This window comes from Rattus norvegicus, chromosome 5 (genome assembly GCF_036323735.1).
Source record: "Rattus norvegicus strain BN/NHsdMcwi chromosome 5, GRCr8, whole genome shotgun sequence".
NCBI lineage: Eukaryota > Metazoa > Chordata > Mammalia > Rodentia > Muridae > Rattus > Rattus norvegicus.
Window position 1 is genome coordinate 54,081,835 of NC_086023.1, and position 17,882 is coordinate 54,099,716.

The following is a 17,882-nucleotide window of genomic DNA, read 5'->3' on the forward strand; positions in this document are numbered from 1 at the left end:
CGGCATCTCCTCCCTGGTTCACCGTCCGAGTCCACACAATGTTCGAGGCTGACACAGTGCGTATAAGCAGGCACTCGTACAGAACAGGCAGGGAGTGCAGACTCTTTAACAACATACCTGGGAGGAGAAGGCCATCAGTTACAGCAAACGTGTAACCGCAAAATCCACGGTACTGAATTAACAGTTTGTTAAAATTGGCTGTTGTCTCCGGAAAAAGCCACTCCAGTACTCTGAAATCTGCCAACTGCACTTTTTCTTCTGAAATGAAAGAACAGGAAATGGTTTTCATCCATTGAGAAGGTGCAATTTCTGAAATAAGTCAGCAGCACGTCATTCTAAACATTAACTTCTTTCAAATTGGCAAAGTCTCCCCTGGTGTACACAAAACCACTCATTGGGGGTGATATTCATGTAAAGGAGGGTGAAGGCCTCAGTGACTACCCAAGCCAGCAACTTGCTGAAGCAAAGGTAGAAACAGAACTTTGCTCCGGACTGAACCCTGAGAGACCTTTCAGAAAAGCCTGTTCTGCAGGTTAGGGAAAGGCAGACCAGAACACTTCTGTCAGGGTACGTAATGGTCCTGCTGCCACACAGTAAATGACCCAAGGAGATGAGCAGAAAGACCTGTTCTGTGACCAAGAGTATCTCCTTCATTTAGGATGGCCCAAGTCTTGATACAACGCTACATGGAGAACACTTTGAAGACAGCACTACATAACTAGACTGTATCTCAAAGCTGTAAAGACTTCCAAATAGGAAGATGTCTTTTACTAGCTTAATTTTGATTAAAACGTATAAATTTTTCTTTAGGCTTCTTTCTTAAATAGCTGTGCTTATGTTATGTGTGTGTGAGTAGCTACATATGTGTGTGTGTGCACTGCATGCGTGTCTGGTGCTCCAGAGCCAGAGGAAGGTGTCGGATTCCCCTGGTGCTGCAGCTGCAGCCTGTGACACTGGGGTCCTCTTAGGAAGCAGGAAATGCTCTTAACCGTGGAGCATCTTTCCAGCCGTTCCTTGGACCTTTAAGGACACTTCCTCATACCAGTTGCTTTACGTACATTGACAACTAAAAGGAATAAATTAGATACGAATCATACATTCATAAAAATTGTTTCCCAACATTCTTAACTTTTATAATCACACACACACACACACACACACACACACACACACACACACACACACACACACACACATTTTTAATATTCCTGGTGCTAGACCCAAACTTCCAACAGCCTGAATAAGCAGGTGTAAATTCTTTCAAAAGAATATGGCTCTCCGAGTTCGAGAGAGAATAAGCTGATGAAATATTCTAATGAAGAGAAAGTTCTGACTCTGGTAGGAAAGACGGCTCTAAATCTAAGAAGTTGAGGCTGGGCTGAACAGTCACTAATGAACTTACTCCAACTTTTCAATTTCCTGTCATATCTGCTAGGACATGACTCACTGTTTTGATGAAGTTAAATAAGTGGTAAAAACTTACACTGAGTGGATATGGGGTATCCTAGTTAGCTTTCAGTTTTTATAGATTCTAATAATTTAAGAAACAAATTCACTGTTACATTTTTATTTTCTAGTTTTTTTTGTTTTGGGAGGGTTTTGTTTGTTTGTTGGGTTTTGTTGGTTCGTTTTTTTACCAAAATAGAATCTGAAAAAGAAATTAGTAAACTTCTAACTTCATTTTTCTGGAAGAAGTTTGAGTGTTAAGTTTTAAGCTCTGCGTTAATATTTCTTGCGAAGTTTAGGTTGTCTGTAATTAATATACAAAAAGTAAAAAGCTGATAAAATGATTAAAAGTTGACTGATTATGTCAACCTTTCTGGAAGAATCAATACGTCAGCAGGCGGTGGTGGCACAATCCAGCACTCTCAGGAGGCGGCAGCAGGCAGATCTCTGTGAGCTTGAGGCCAGGCTGGTCTACAGAGTGAGTTTCAGGACAGTCACCTCTACCCAGAGAAACCTTGTCTCAAGGCGGGTGGGTTATCGATGTATCTTTAAGGGGCTTAAGATTAGCTAAATTAGTTCACAAATTTCAACTTGACACTAAGAAGATGTGTTGCAAGTATCATTCTTTAAAATGGAGCTTTATCTGCAATGAAAGTAGCAAGACTGTTTCTCAGTACATCAATTACAAAACCAGCCCCCCTGCGACATAAATACACAGACACACAAGATGGGGACGTAAGGGACCTCAATAAGAATTAATTTCTGGAAAGTAAGAAACTCAGTTTCCACTATCTATATTTTTCACGCTCCACCACCCTTTTTTTAAACAGGGACTTCTATAGCTCAGGCTGGCCTTGAACTTACTGTGTAGCCTAGGCTGGCCTTCCTGCCTCCACCATCTACACCCTGGAAACTCAAGGTGTGCGTTACAATGTCTTGCATTTTCCCCCATACTTTCTAGAATGAATATGAGTCTTTCACAATTAAGATGTTTAGTATTTTATCAGAAAGCTAGAACGTGACTATTTGAAACTAACAAGAGTGACTTTAAGGGAATGGGAACTTAAAAGTGAAGGAGGCAATGGCTAGGGTGCCTTACCTAAGTGCTCCTCTATCCGAGTCATATCGGTTTTCACGATGACGCCATCGAGAAGGCCTTGCATCACTTTCTCGGGAAAGAGGAGGTCATGGGTGCCCAGGAAGAGCTCCAGGTTGGTGGTCAGGTTGCTGAGGACGCTGATAAGAACCGTCTCATCCTGGAAGCTCGTCCACAGGCTGGCCAGCGCAATGAAGATGGGCTAGCAGGAGAGTACACAGACAAAGTGACTGTGTGACAGAGCCATCGCTGGGCCCTTAAAAGCCACTCGCTCCTCTACACATCCAGGCCTTGTCAAACTAGCAAAGACTCGCAAGTCAGAAGAAGGAAAACCAGTGTTTTCTTTCCAAGTATTTCATTTGGCATAACTGTTATTAAGTTAATTTACTCAAGAAGTAGCCAAACACATTTGATCTCCTAAGAAATAGTATTTATTACTTTACCTCAAAAGGTCAAGAAAGAAAATACACTTGGAAATTTTTGTTCAAAAACTAAAAAACTCACTGTAGTAGATTTCCCTGGCCCTATCATGGATCGAAAGAACCTGGAAAGCACACAGCACATTTTCTGGTATGTCAAGGGAGCCGAAGCTAAATCTTTAGGTCAGTGACATAAATATCTTACTCATAATAGAAATTAACATTTGTAGACTAAACAGAAAATCAACCAGGCCTCACATAAAAGGGTCTTACTTTATAAAACAAACATTGAGAACACCCGCAGAAAGTTACCATGGTTTCAAGTGCTCTACATACATGCAAAATGCATGTGCATTTTACAACTACCTTGTTCAGATTAGGGTTGCAACGTTTTTCTATAAAACAGTACTGTTGATCAGAAAGTCACTGCGTGGTAAATAGAGGGTTTCTTCCTACACTGTATCACACCCGTGCTAGACTCCATTTCGGACAGTACTGTGAACATATTCTCTTCCTCTCTTTCTCCATCCCCATCTGTCTCCCTGCCTGCTGCCTCTCTCCTCCCTGCGCCATCTCTCTCTCCCCCAACCCATGGTGTGTGAGATCGTATTCACTCTTTAGCCTATTTCTTAAGTCAGAATCTCTCACTGAACCCAGAGCTCACTGATTGGCCAATATAAGAGCCGGAAATCCTTCTGGCTCTGTCTACACAGCACGGCATCTGGTTTTGATATGGTTGCTGGGAACCTAAACTCAGGTGCTTGTGTGACTGTGTGGAAGGCCATTACCATCTTCTTCAGTTCTGTAAGCACACTTTCAACACTATAATGGACTGCTTCTGTGGCCACAGGTACTATGGTCCTCGTCACTAGAGATTATGATTTCCTTCATCAGACTAACAAGCAGGCTGTTACTGAGACTTGATCATGAAGAGCAGGGCCAGTTTGTATACAAGGAATGGTGGGTGTTACATAATACCATTCTAGTGGATACAGTTATAAGGAATTCCATTCACTTTATAGGACTCAAAAGGAGGTCCAGCCTTAAGAAACTGCACCGGACCTGGTGGCACATGCCTGCATTCCAGCACCCAGGATGTGGGCACACGAAGATCCACATTGCAGGACAGCTTGGGGTAGCTACAGTACCCAGCTATAAAGTGAGGTACTGGCTCAAAACAACAGAGCAAACCAACCGCATGCCAGGGAGTTGGCTCAGCAGTGAGCATTGGTCCAGCTGGGGCACAGCTGGGTTTGATCCCAGATGAGAAACGCTTTGGATTATTAGTGCGTAAAAATTCTCACAAGCCTGACAGCCCGGGCTTGATCCCAGGATCCCACTAACAAAGTACAGAACCAAGTCCTGAATGTTGCTCTCTGGCCTCCACATGAGCCGTGTGGCATGCCCCTTCACCACAATAAAATAAAACGCATCTTAAAGAGTCCAAGTCACTGGGTGGGGCACACCTCCCTCCGGCCCTCCTTTCCTCGTCCCTCCCTCCCAGCACTTGGGAACAGAGGTAAGGGGATCTTTGTGATCTGAAGCCAACCTGGTCTTTCGGAGCAAGCTCCAGCCAGTTAGGGCGACACGCTGAGAGCCTGGGCCACAAACACCAGGTAGAAGGGGATGCCGTTGGGTACTCACGAAGACTTGTGACGTTGGGACCGCCGTCTTGGATTTTACTGTCATTTTCAGCTGCTCCAGCTGAGCTGCCAATTGTTTTGTCATCAGCTCCACTTCCTCAGCACAGGTGATTATATCTGACTGTGACGACAGCACGACTTGCATTCACATTTTATAGTTTTACCATTGATACCATGCGTTAAACCCTGCCTGCTCCCAGCTTCCAAGTGACAATGACCCTGTCTGTGCCAGCTCCCTGCCAACAGTGCAAAGCACACGCTCTCAAGTAACAAGTGTTACAAATGCACACACACATCACGGCTTGTAGCATGTTACCAATCATACCAACAAGTATTAAAGAGAATCGACAACCGTAAATTGGCTTCTCCCAGCACCGTTCCACTGAGATCAAACCTAACTTTGCTGTTTCTGTTTTTAAGCCCTGGTCACGCCAAGGCAATGCGGACTTCCTCCTCTGTGAGTCACTTTGTTCTCAGGGGCGACTGCATGATACAGAAAATGCCAGATTTTGCCACATTAGCTCACCAGGACAGTCTGCAGGAAGATCTCGTACTGTCGAACATTATACAGCGCTTCCTTTAACATGTACGGCTGAAGTTCTTTGGCCATGAGCGGGTTGTTTGTTACCTTCTCAATAATGGCCGTGTAGCGAAATGCCTGTTCTTGGGCAATCTGAAGCTGGGAGTCGATATGGTGTGTGGTGGCTGGGATTGCTTCGAGGAGAATGGCTGGCACTGTGTGTCAGGGGACGAGAGCAGGGGCAGGAGAGAGAGGAAAAGAGCCCAGAAAATAGTTGTATTTTTAAACATTAAACTGAGTCAGATTTTTCCTAGCAGATTAATAATAATAAAGGCATCTCTTTCACAGTCGCACCCCATGCAGAAAAGAACCTTTCCAGACCAAAACAAAAAAAAAAAACAAAAAAAAAAAACAAAAAAAACCACTGTCACAATAAGAAAGGTGGAATCAGATCCACTTTTCTCACTAATTTTAGAAAATGTAGGTAGACGGTGGTGCCATGTCCTGTGTTTGCCGTGCGCCTTTAGAAGAACCACTGAGTTCCTGTCATAAAAGCAGATTTAAAACATATGTGTGAACTTTATCTGGACCCGAAAAATAAACAGAGCAGTCTAGCAGGGGAAGGCTCTCTCTGTCTGGTGGGAAATTGATTTTTGTAATTTTTACAGATATCTACATATAGTGCTTTATCTACCTAGAGATCTGTGCAGCATTGTGTGCAATACCCACAGCGGCCAGAAGAGGGTGCTGGATCCCATGTTCCAATGCCATGGAACCATTATGAGTCACCATGCGGGTGTTGGGAATGAAACCACTCTCCTCTCTAAGAGCAAATACTGAGCCAGCTCTCCAACACTGGAATTTGAATTTTTATAACAACTTTTAAGAATAAAAACAAACAAAACCTTTGTAGGGTTGGAACTCTGTGGTTTCCCAGTCCCCAAAAGTTAGGAAGGCAGGAGAGAAGACAGGCAGGTGTCTGTCTGGAATACCCTGCAGCTAGTGTTCATCTAGTGATCTAGGTAAAAGGCAGTAACACCTTCTCAGCAGGCCTGCAGAAGGATAAAATTCACATGGAATTATTTCTTCATTAGGTTCTTTATTCAATACTTTGTAAGTATTTTCAAATTTACAAGTAACAGATGTACTGTGGCTGTGGTGGGGCACACCTTTCATTCCAGCATTTGGGGGCCCGGGCAGGTGGATCTCTGTGAATCTGAGGCAAGCCTGGTCTACAGAGCTAGTTCCAGGCCATTCAAGGTTACACAGCGAGATCCTGCCTGAAAACTAAAAAGAAGTAAATAACAGAGCATTGTGAATGCACCAACATGGGAGTGTTTCTGATTTTGCAAATGTTGGCACGTCTTCTCTTTGGTCTTTTCATCCCACTAAATAGACCAGCACCATTTTCTTCCCAAGGTGAGTTTTACTTTTAAAGTGGTTTTCTTCCCCTTGGCTAGCACGGAGTAAACACTGCTCCCTCATTCAAGGGCTGACTGGGTTCCTAACACTAGCTCCATGGTACAGAAAATGTGAAGCCAATTGCCTCAGCAAGGAGAGAGCTCGCGTGCAGAATGAAGAGCAGTTGTTTCTAACAAACAGAACTGCCTATCCTAAGTTGGACAGTGTTGGTGGCGTGGTGTGGGGCCTGCTCCACTGTGAAGTTAAGCCTTAGACATGCAGAACCTTGAGGAGCAGCTTAAAGATTGACTCACAGTCATCAATGCCTTCTCCTCCTTTCCCACAGTCTCTGTTAAATAGCCGAATTCCAGTCACGATCATGGTGAGCTCTTTCAACTGGCGTTCTTTGTCCTTCTTACTAAGAGTCAGAAATGTGCAGAGCTCGGCCTGAGGGAAAACACTCTGAAGGGCAGCTGGAACAGGTGAACAGGAGAAACACATGGGCAGAAACACTCTGGTGGGACAAAGCTGACAGACCTTAGATTCAAAGCTTCTGTCTGTCTATAGAAAGTCGAGAATGTGTCTGTCTGCACCTACACAATTTTTTATACGTATGATACCTGCTGCATCACGCATAGCAAAGGTTACCATGCCTGGTCTGGGCTACTGAAAATAATACTATTATCCCATGTCTCTGTCCATATTAACTGGTAAAAATAATCTTTCTATATAAGGCTTTGAGAAGAAACATCTATACTTTAAAACAATAAAGGAACAATACAATAGGAAGGCTGGATACCTTGCTTAGTCCCCCACTATATATTGGTTTTGTTTCATGAGGGAGGGGGCCCCGTGTAACAGACTGGCCTCAAATTCAATACATAGCTGAGGATGGCCTTGAACCTGATTTATTTATGTTGTGTGTTTGTGAGTGTATACCACATCGGTTCCAGTCTTCTGGGGGCCAGAATTGGTGTTGGAGCCTCTGAAGCTGGTGCAGTTTATAAGCTACCTGACATGGGTGCTAGGAATTGAACTCGGGTCCTCCAGAAGAGTAGCAAATATTCTTAAATACTGAACTATCTCTCCAGCCTGTGAGGGTTTATGTTTAAGTTGCTTTTTAAAAATTACCACCATCATCGTCACCATCAGCAGCACCACCATCACCAACACCACCACCACCACCATCACCACCACCACCACCACCACCACCACCACCACCACCACCACCTCCACCACCATCACCACCACCACCACCACCACCACCTCCACCACCATCACCACCACCACCACCACCACCTCCACCACCACCACCACCACCACCACCACTACCACCACCACCACCACCATCACCACCACCTCCACCACCATCATTTAGCACAGAAAATAATGGGTTTCATCATGACATTTTGAGATTGTACTTCAATACATATTTATCACTCTGATTACCTTCCCCTGCCCCTCCTCTCCATTCCTGCCCCAGGCCAGGGTTCCCCTCCCCCCTCACAGTCCCCCTTCTACTTCCCAGTCCTTCGTACATACTCAAAATAGTTCTAGGAACCTGGGTGAGTTTGAACTACTTGTGTGTGATGATTTTCTTTCAACCTTTGACAATTTTATAAAATGCAATGGCGGGGACTAAGGCAATGGCTCTGTGGGTAAGGGTCTTGCTTACCACGCAAGAAAGATGGCCAGAGTTTGTATTCCCAGGACCCATATAAACCAATACTGAGCCAGTGTGGTGCCTTCCTACGAAATCTCAGCATTATAGAGGGAAGACTGGAGATCCTGGGGCAAGCTGTCCAGCTAGACTGGCCAGAACTGGAATGGAGAGTTCTGGGTTCAGTGAGGGACCCTGGCTTGGTAAATAAAGTGGACACATGGAGGGAGATAGCTCAGTGTCAACCTCTGGCCTCCACACACGCACACACGCATGCGTGTGCGCACGCGCAATACACATACACACACACACACACACAAACGTATGAACACACATGCACAAACTATACACATGAATACAATGGGCACATAGGTTTGCTTATGGGGTGAAAATCACTTCTGTGTTTTACCTGTTGCCTCTCTGACAATCTTGATGTCTGTGGGGGATCCAAGCCCAGACCGCAGTAACACGTAGCTGACGATCTTTCTGTAGAGATTTTCCAGCTCTTCTTTAGCGCATGCTCTGGTGTCCGTGATTTCTCTGCTAACAATGCCTAACCTGGACTCTAGGACCCGGTGATGTTCTTCGAGAAAGTCCTCTAAAATGAGCAAAGAGCAGTATTTCGCATCTTAATACTTAGGATTCCCTCGGATACCGGCTGAAGAAGAGCCGGTTTGTGTACGATGACTTTATGAAAACGAAACTTGCTGCCGGCCTTCCTTCAGTGCAGGCATTGAGCCCCACTGAGCTAAGTCCTAAATTCTGACTCCTTAAGGTATAATGGTGAATGGAAAACAGGTCAGCAACAAGCCTACATACAGAAATCTAGTAGGACCCGTTATTACGGAAATTCAATAGAATATTCTGTCAAAGCATACATGTAAACACGCATCAACATGTAAACACATGTACTACAGTAGTAAATATGTAGCCTGTATATTCTTCCATTATACTTGTTTTAGTCTTAGTAAAGTCTTCTGAGTAATATTACTGATAATGCAGTGCTATGCTGTCTTAGTAAGGCTTTCTTTTTTTCTTTTCTTTTTTTTTCTTTTTTTTCGGAGCTGGGGACCGAACCCAGGGCCTTGCGCTTGCTAGGCAAGCGCTCTACCACTGAGCTAAAACCCAACCCCTTAGTAAGGCTTTCTATTGCTCTATAAACCACAGTTACCAAAAGCAACTTGGGAGGACCGGGTTTATTCAGGTTACACTTCCACATCCTAGTTTATCACTGAGGGAAGTCAGGGCAGGAACCTAGCCACAGGAACTGCAGAGAACATAGTGGAATGGGCTTGCTCCCCGGGGTTTGCAAAGCCCAAGGGTGGTACTACTGCTACAATGGACTGGGCCCTCCCACACTGATCATCAATCAAGAAAATGCCTCACAGACTTGCCTGGGGCCAACATGATGGAGTCATTTTCTCAAATGCAGTTTTCCCTTTCTCTCCAGGGATCCTAGCTTATGTTAAGCTGACAAACAAAGAAACAAACAAACACCTAGCCAGAGGTTTAAGACATAAATAATTTTTCCTTCTTCTGTCTTCCTGTGTCCTGCTGTGACTGGAGACTACCTTTACCACCACAACAATTCTTGTAACTTAGTAAAATCCCTCAATCACAGTTCAACAATGCAGCATTCATTGCTATAATTTCACCATAAAAGCAACTGAGAATGTTTACAAACTAAAAAAGAAAGAAAGAAAGAAATCAAGTTTCTTTAGTTTTATGGGTTTTTTCCTTTTCCATTGTTATTAAGCAAAAAAGTAAGAGGTGCTATTTTACATATTTTACACACTGAATGTCTACTGCATAGAAAAAAAACAGTAAAGTCACCAAATGGTTAACGATGATTGCATTACAGAAAATAGTTCATTTTCCTTTCTCCCTCCATTTCTAACATGCCTTTTACATATACATTAAATATGATATAAAATATAAGTAGTAAATATAATTCAGTATGTTCTTAACTTAAATTCCCACATTTCTTTGGAGCAGTTGCATAATTTAAATATTATGAGGCAATATTCAAAGCCAAGAATAAGAAGATCTAAAAATTAAGAATTTTTAACTTCAGTGGTTTAGTCTCTAGTTGCTACATATTAGTTTCATAAACATTAAAAATAGAAGAACTTGGAAACTGGAAACGAGAGTATAATTTCATATTGACTTTTAGCATTCACAAAGGCAATTGGCATTTTCTCACTTGGATTTTCAACACTATGATATTTTTTAATATAGTGAGCTGCTTCTCAGAGGTCGTACTCACCCACAGGCGTGGTACCCAGCCCACACTATTCTATACTGCATACTGTACAGCGGAGCCTGAAGAGATGGGATCCACCGGAAGGAAGGTGTCGGGTCACTGGAGGTAACCCTTCGGGGAACCCCTACCTCATCCGCTCATCTGGACTCCAGTCATGAGGCAAGAGACTTCTCAGACACATGTCCTGCCAAGATGTGCCTCCGCGGGCCCAAAAGTAACAGACTGACAGAGTGTGGGCTGAAACTCTAAAACTGGACCAGAATAGACTTGTTCTCTGTGTAAACTGATTATCTCGGGCATTCTGTGAATGATAACAGAAGGCTGCCTAACAGATCAAAGACATAAAAGATCAAAAGACAGACAAAAATTAATGTGGTTAAACAAGTAAGCCTGTTATCAGCCAGATTTAACCTTTCTTACCTAAACTGCAATATTGAAAACTTAAAATGTATGAAGGTCGGTGTCTATGTTACCTCGACTGGTGTAATTCATGTCGAAGTAGACCTGCATTTTAATGGTGTCCAAGGATGGATTTTTGTTGTCCAATAGCCGTGCCACGCAAAGCTGGAAGAGAACGTTTGCATGAATGCTTCTGCTGTATTTTTCTGAAACATTCAAATGGTTGGTTGGTTTGTTTGAGTTTTGAATTTTGAGGTCTTATGTAGCCCAGGCTAGGCTCATGTAGCCCAGGCTATATCTTCACTATGTAACAGAGGATGATCTTGAGCTTATGGTCCTCCTGTCCCCACCTTCCCACTGCTCAGATTACCACACCTGACTCTATACAGCAAATGCCTGGGTATCTAACGCAAGGCTATTTTTTTACGCATGCCAGGCAAGCAACTGAGGTATCTAAGCATCTAAGTTATTTTCAAAAAGGAAAGAAAATGGGCAGAATACAGTATTCTCCTGCAAACCCCGCTCTCAACACTCACAAAACAGAGGCAGGAGGACCCACACAAGTTTTAGGCCAGTGAGAACTACAAAAGAGAGAGGCCAAGGTGGGGACACGGCGGGTCCTGACCCCCTGATTGACAGTGACAGTTGTCACTTTCTGAGAGGATCTGACTGAAGCAGACCATTAGTTCCTTTGTCTTTCTTCGTCATCCATCAGGGGGCATGACGTTGAGGAAAGGCAAGGGTGGGAGCCCAGGAGGCCAGGAACAACCTAAGTACCTCCAGACACTGTTTTATTAGAAAATAACTCCTCACTTGTTTACACTGCCATCTGCATTTCTTTATAAAATTGCTGAAGACGGGGTGGAAAACACAGTGTTCCATTTAAGATTTTAAACAGAGAATCCCAAACCCGAGGACTGTCAGTCAATCACCTTAACAAGTTTCTGCACGTCAGTCTTGACGAGGGTCCTATCCATGTTAAAGCCATTGCTGGGATCTAGGACGACAGCTTTCACCTACAAACACAGCATATGAAGTGATTTTACTCATATCGTGAAATTAATTCACTTCTGCTTTTTAACCAATTTCCTTGGTGTTCAGCTAATTTTCTTATCGCTCCCTCTTTAGTGCTTTCATTATGGGGTGGAGACAGAAAACAATAAACATCAAATATGGGCAACACATAGTAAAAAGGCTGAAAGGAACGGTTACCGTTCCTAGAGCTGGAAACTGGATCTCTCGTTCTCAGTATGTGTGGTTAAGGGCACAGAAGCCAAAGCAAGGAGTAACTTTTATAACATGCATTTGGACAAAAGTACACGTTAAAACTTCACAGCAGAATATTATTGAGGTTTCTAAGCTAACAGGATCTCCTAAATCACTCACTGCAAAGCTACAAGACGTTTTGCAGACTTGGAAAAGATGCCTTTCACCGAGTCATCTGATGATCTTAGTGTTTTCGACTAAAAAGCACCAGGAAAGCTCCTGAGAACTTTAAAGGGAAAAACCCTCACTTTCACAGTTTAAAATTTGTTTACAACAGGACTTACAAAAGTGATCAATCTTACCATAAAAGCAACCACCGTTTCAGAAGTGATCTCTCCATGGGCTGCACATTCTTGTCCTATTTCTCGTATGATATTCTTTATGACACTCTCTGCTTGTGTGGGAGGCATTGTGGCTGAGTAAAGCAATAATTTTCGTTTAGTAATTTCATTTATGCACTTTTCCTGGTTTGATTCCATTATTAGATCTGAAATATCCACAGTGTCTACAGAGTTATCACTATTTAATTATAATCTACTTTCCTCCTCTTTTTTTTTCATTTTAAATGACTTTAGTGACATAAAGTAACTGGGATTTCCCCCGAGTTTAAATCACTCCGCCATCAGAAATATATATTGTGACATTAAAAAAAAAAAGTAGCTAGGGATGGTGGCTCATGTGTTAAATTCATCACTCAGGAGGCAGATGCAGACAGATATCTATGAGTCTAGTGCCTGGTCTGACTAGGTAGCCTGAGTCAGGGCTATGTAGTGAGACCCAGTCTCAAAACCAAAATGTAAATAAATAAATAAATAAATAAATAAATAAATAAATAAATGCTTAGCAGAATTTTGGTGAAAAAGAAAAAGAAACGAAAAAGCAAGCCCATGTGGAGGCAACAAGAATACAGCTTGTAAAAGAAAGTGCTTATCAGTACATTTATTAGCGGATCTTTCACAACTGTAATACAATTTAATAACTGTAAGAAAAAAAGTTTTCCCGGATTAGTCCATCCTTGGGATACGGACTCTTAAGAAAAACATCAAAGGTCCAACCACATCTTCGAGAAGAACAAGTACCTCGCTTCCTTGGAAGCCAGTTTGCTCATCTGAAAAAGATGAGTTATCACCTTTTCCTGAACTTAGGAGTCTACTGAAAAGTGAGCGGCTTGGCGCAAGTACCCAAGCAATGCCAGTCACCAGCCCACCAGCGATGTCAGACCTGCAGGTCACACAGCCAGGTTGAGCCTACCCCTACCTGTGCACTTGCCCAGAGCGGGATGCCTGCCCGCCCACCCTGTTGGTTACCAACTACCAGCACTAGTTCTGCAGCCGTCCGACGTCCGTGTTCTCGCTGGTACACCTGCGGTTTAACGGCCAGGAGCTCCCTGGGCGCTGGGCTTGGCCCGAACGCCAGCCCAGCCGGCCGCAGCTCTCCCAGCCAGGCTCAGAGCCCAAGCTGCAGATGCGTAACCGTGGAGACCGAACAGGACGCCAAAGCTGGGGGCGGGGCCTGGCTATGGGGGTGGGGCCGGAGGGCGGGCCCGGGCCGGGGCCGCTGGGATGGAACCTTTGGGGTGGCACCTTAAGAAGAGGGGCGTCGGGGTTGGGGATTTAGTTCAGCAGTAGAGCGCTTGCCTAGCAAGCACAAGGCCCTGGGTTCGGTCCCCAGCTCCAAAAAAAAAAAAAAAAAAAAGAAAGAAGAGGGGCGTAGGGTTCTCCCTCAGTCTCCGAAGAGACAAAGCAAAAGAACTCAAGTCCCAGGCGCTTACACCTCAGTTTTAAGACAATGAAACGTGAGTTCTAAAATAAAGGTTGGATGTGCATACGCTGTTCCTGGTAATTTGCTAGCGTGGAAACATGGAAAAATACATCAGTTGAAAAGAATGAGAAAGTCTAGGGGTTATCAATGTTCATAGTTTTTTTGTTTGTTTTTGTTTCGTTTTTTGTTTTGTTTTGGTTTTTTTTTTGTTGTTGTTGTTGTTGTTTTGTAAAAGCATTCTTTCGAAAAAGGAAGTCTATATCCTGGTGTTCCAAATACCATAGTAAAACTTTTCATTAAGGAAGTGTTTTCACACCAGTTATGGTACCCCACCATACATAAAATGCAAGTAAGGAAACCTGTGCGTTTGGAATTGGGGGTTATAACTTTTGTTTGTTTTCTTGAGAGAGGGTCTTACTGTATAGTCCTGTATGATCTGGAACTGGACATGTAGACCATGAATTCACAGAGTTCTACCTGCCTCAGCCTTCCAAATACTGGTCATGTGCTGGATCAACGAAGGTGTTTTGATACCTAAAAATGTTTGTTGCATGGTTAGAGATATGGCTCAGAGGTTAAGGGAACTGACTGGATTTCCGGAGCACTGGGTTGATTCCCAGCACGGACATGGAGGCTTACAGGTGTCTGTAACTCCACTTCTGGAGAGCCAACTCCCTCTCCTGGCCTTGTTGACAGTCTACAGACACACACCCAGGCAAAGCACCCATTCATGTAAAATAAAACAATAATTTTTAAAACTTTTCAATGTGTGTTGGGTGAGCCTAATGAACTTTTTTTTTTGTTATATTTAGGTATTTGTTGGGGGCACACATGAGACAACTCAGCTTTTCTAAAATGTGAGTTCTAGGATCAAACTCAGGTCTTTGTGCTTCGTGAGGCAAGCCATTTACTGACTGAGCCTCTATATCTCCTCTTTAAAAAGTCATTCACAAGCAAAAGCCTGTGATGCCTACGGTTTCATTGATTAATTAGTTCTATCAATTGATTAATGTTGACATTGGACTGGGTCAGTGGTGTCCATGTTGATTCATGATTGCTTTGTCTTCAAGAAGCTCCAAGCCTATAGACAGCCTTAAGACACAAGCATCTTCATGTTTTATCATGGATCCTACTTGTCATGTATCATATAACTGAATATATGTATCATAAGAAACCAAAGTGGTCCTCTGCTAGTGGTTATTTGACATGTCCTCAAAATTTGAAACAACCCTGGGAGAGATACATTTCGGGATCTAAAAATTATCTTTTGCAAAAAAAAAATTGCTTTGTATGTAACTTATTCAGTTTGTTTTTGGCTTGATAGTTTGATTTTGATTGCTGGGTAACATTCAGTGGTATGCCTGTTCTGTAGCTTGCTCGTCCACTTATAATATACTATCATATATTATTGGTGTCTTAAAGAGCAGGCTCTCATCCCATAGCCCAGGCTAGACTGTAAATCACCATGTAGAGTCCAGCTGGCTTGAAACTTGTGTCAACAGTCCTGCTTCCGATTCTTGAATGTTGACGTCATAGGTGTGAGCCACCACCTCCCCCTTCCCTCTGCTAGATACTCACAGTCTTATGAAAAGGAAGTTGGTCACTGCTCTCTAAAGTGGCTATGTCCTTTGTATTCCGGTCAGCCATAAGGTGATTCAGGATCTCTGCCATCCTTGTTGGTTTGGGCCATTGTGATGATGTCTCTTGCTCACTCCGAGGCTGTGTAATGACTGGGAATCTTTCCACCTGCCTCTGAGTCACCTATGGAACAGCTTCCATCAAGTGTCCCTCGTCCCTTCCCATTCTTCCCGAGTGTCGTTGTTATTGGATATTTTTATGTGTTTACATTTCAAATGTTAACCCCTTTCCTGGTTCCCTCCCTCTCCCACACCCTTCTGCCTTCTTCTATGAGGATGCTTCTCAACCCATCCACCCACTCCCACCTCACCACCCTGGCTTTCCCCTACACTGGGGGTCCAGCCTTCACAGGAACAAGGGCTTCTCCTCCTGTTGATGCCAGACAAGGCCATTCTCTGCTACATATGCAACTGGAGCCATGGGTCGCCCCATGTGTACTCTTTGGTTGGTGGTTTAATCCCTGAGAGCTCTGGGAGGTATGGATGGTTGATACTGTTGTTCTTCCTATGGGGTTGCAAACCCCTTCCACTCCTTCAGTCCTTTCTCTAACTCCTCTACTGAGTCCTCGTGTTCAGTCCAATAGTTAACTGCAAGCATCTTAATCTGTATTAGTAAGGCTCTAGAAGAGCTTCTCAGGAGACATCCATACCAGGCTCCTGTCAGCAAATACTTCTTGGCATCAGCAATAGTGACTGGGTTTGGTGGCTGCATATGGGATGGATCCCGAGGTGGGGCAGTCTCTGCATGGCCTTTCCTTCAGTCTCTGCTCCACTCTTTGTCCTTGTATTTCCTTCCGTGAGTATTTTGTTCCCCCTTCTAAGAAGTACTGATGCATCCACATTTTGGTCTTCCTTCTTGAGCTTCATATGGTCTGTGAATTGTATCTTGGGTATTCCAAGCTTTTGGGCTAATATCCACTTATCAATGAGTGCATACCATGAGTGTTCTTTTGTGACTGGGTTACTTCATTACACAATAGAGTAAAAACAAAAACAATGACTTCATGAAATTCTTAGGCAAATGGTTGGAATTAGAAAATATCATCCTGAGTGAATATCTTCCCAAGTTTTAAGTAGCCAATTGCTTCTAGTTGTTGAGTTTTAAGAGTTCTTGTGTATTAGGTCGTAGGTTTTATCACAGTATGTTATGCAGAATTTTTCCTCCACACCTGTCCCTTGCCTTTTCTGTCTTGTCTCTTCTGTCTTTCAACTGGGCATCTCTGAGAGCAGCATATTTAACAAAGTTTAGCCCATCATATTTTTCTATCATGCCTCTGGTGTTTGATTAAAATCACTCTTCAGGATATCTGGGGTAGAGCATGTCTTGGTCTGTACTCCAAAGGCGGGGGCATGAGAATTGCAGTTTTAAAGTCATCATCAGCTATATAGAAAACCTGTCAAAACTTTAAAAAAATTAATCTTGTGTCTTTTCTGAGATGTTTTCTATAAATGTGACTTGCAATGAAACTTATGGTCAGTCTCACTTTTTCTCTGAGCATGTAGTACTATGTATCTTTCCAGTTCTCATTAAGACTAAGTGTTCTACCTTGTTAAAGGCACTACACTCCATCCATGTGCTCTAGTCTGGACCCTCTTCTATTCAATTGATCCATTCACCTATTCATTAGTTAATATACTGTCATGGCTACTGTAGCTTTGTCATAAGTCAAAGGCCATAAGGCCAGGGAATATCAGTCTTTTGTTTTATTTTTAGGAGGTTTCTTTACATTATATTGAGAACCAAGTATGTGGGCAATGTAGCTACTTACTCCTATCTCAGGCTCTGCCTATCACTGCTTCCTAGTCCATTGTTTCTTCTTTAATTATTATTGTTGTTTTACACACACACACACACACACACACACACACACACACACGCACGCACATGCACACCATTTAGGTTTGTTCCTATGTGTGTCCAGAGCTGATGCTTGGGATCAGATAATCCACATTTGAGTTCATCCCTGGTTCTCCTCTCAGTGGCTATTGACCTGTTGCTCTTCACCTACACGCAGGGACACTGGAATTTCCCCTGTCCTCACTGGTATGCCAAGAGGTGTTTTCATTACACTGATCTTATCCATGGTTTCGACCATATTGCTGGAATTTTGTGGCATGTCTAGAGGACAATATTTAACAGCAGAGCCATGGGCCTCTCGCTCTTACATCATTCCTCCCCCTTCTGCATTTTCCCCGAGCTTTGGTGTAGGGGTTGTGTTACAGGTGTATCAGGTGAAACTGCACACTTCACAGTCACTTTTCCCTGGACTATAACAGTGTTTATCTTTTTTTTTTATTTATTTATTTTTTTTATTAACTTGAGTATTTCTTATATACATTTCGAGTGTTATTCCCTTTCCCGGTTTCCGGG

The 17,882-nt window shown here is 43.2% G+C and overlaps 1 protein-coding gene across 6 annotated transcripts in view; it reads right to left on the minus strand.

Moving 5' to 3' along the window:
- The window catches only part of Cfap206 (cilia and flagella associated protein 206), a 44,742-nt gene extending 31,138 nt beyond the window's left edge, over positions 1-13,604 (minus strand). Inside the window, exons 1-10 of one of the 6 annotated variants that reach the window (XM_017593532.3) lie at positions 13,371-13,600; positions 12,416-12,528; positions 11,780-11,863; positions 10,922-11,012; positions 8,595-8,783; positions 6,840-6,998; positions 5,131-5,339; positions 4,606-4,725; positions 2,546-2,744; positions 118-258 (exon numbers count right to left, since the gene is read on the minus strand). In XM_017593532.3, the coding sequence (XP_017449021.1) occupies positions 118-258; positions 2,546-2,744; positions 4,606-4,725; positions 5,131-5,339; positions 6,840-6,998; positions 8,595-8,783; positions 10,922-11,012; positions 11,780-11,863; positions 12,416-12,523 (1,300 nt within the window). In that variant the 5' untranslated portion in view covers positions 12,524-12,528; positions 13,371-13,600. Of the gene's footprint in view, positions 1-117; positions 259-2,545; positions 2,745-4,605; positions 4,726-5,130; positions 5,340-6,839; positions 6,999-8,594; positions 8,784-10,921; positions 11,013-11,779; positions 11,864-12,415; positions 12,529-13,370 lie in introns of all 6 variants that reach the window. The other 5 variants (NM_001079701.1, XM_063288107.1, XM_006237999.5 and 2 more) reach the window with 5 other exon arrangements.
- Between the last annotated feature and the right edge of the window lie 4,278 nt (positions 13,605-17,882).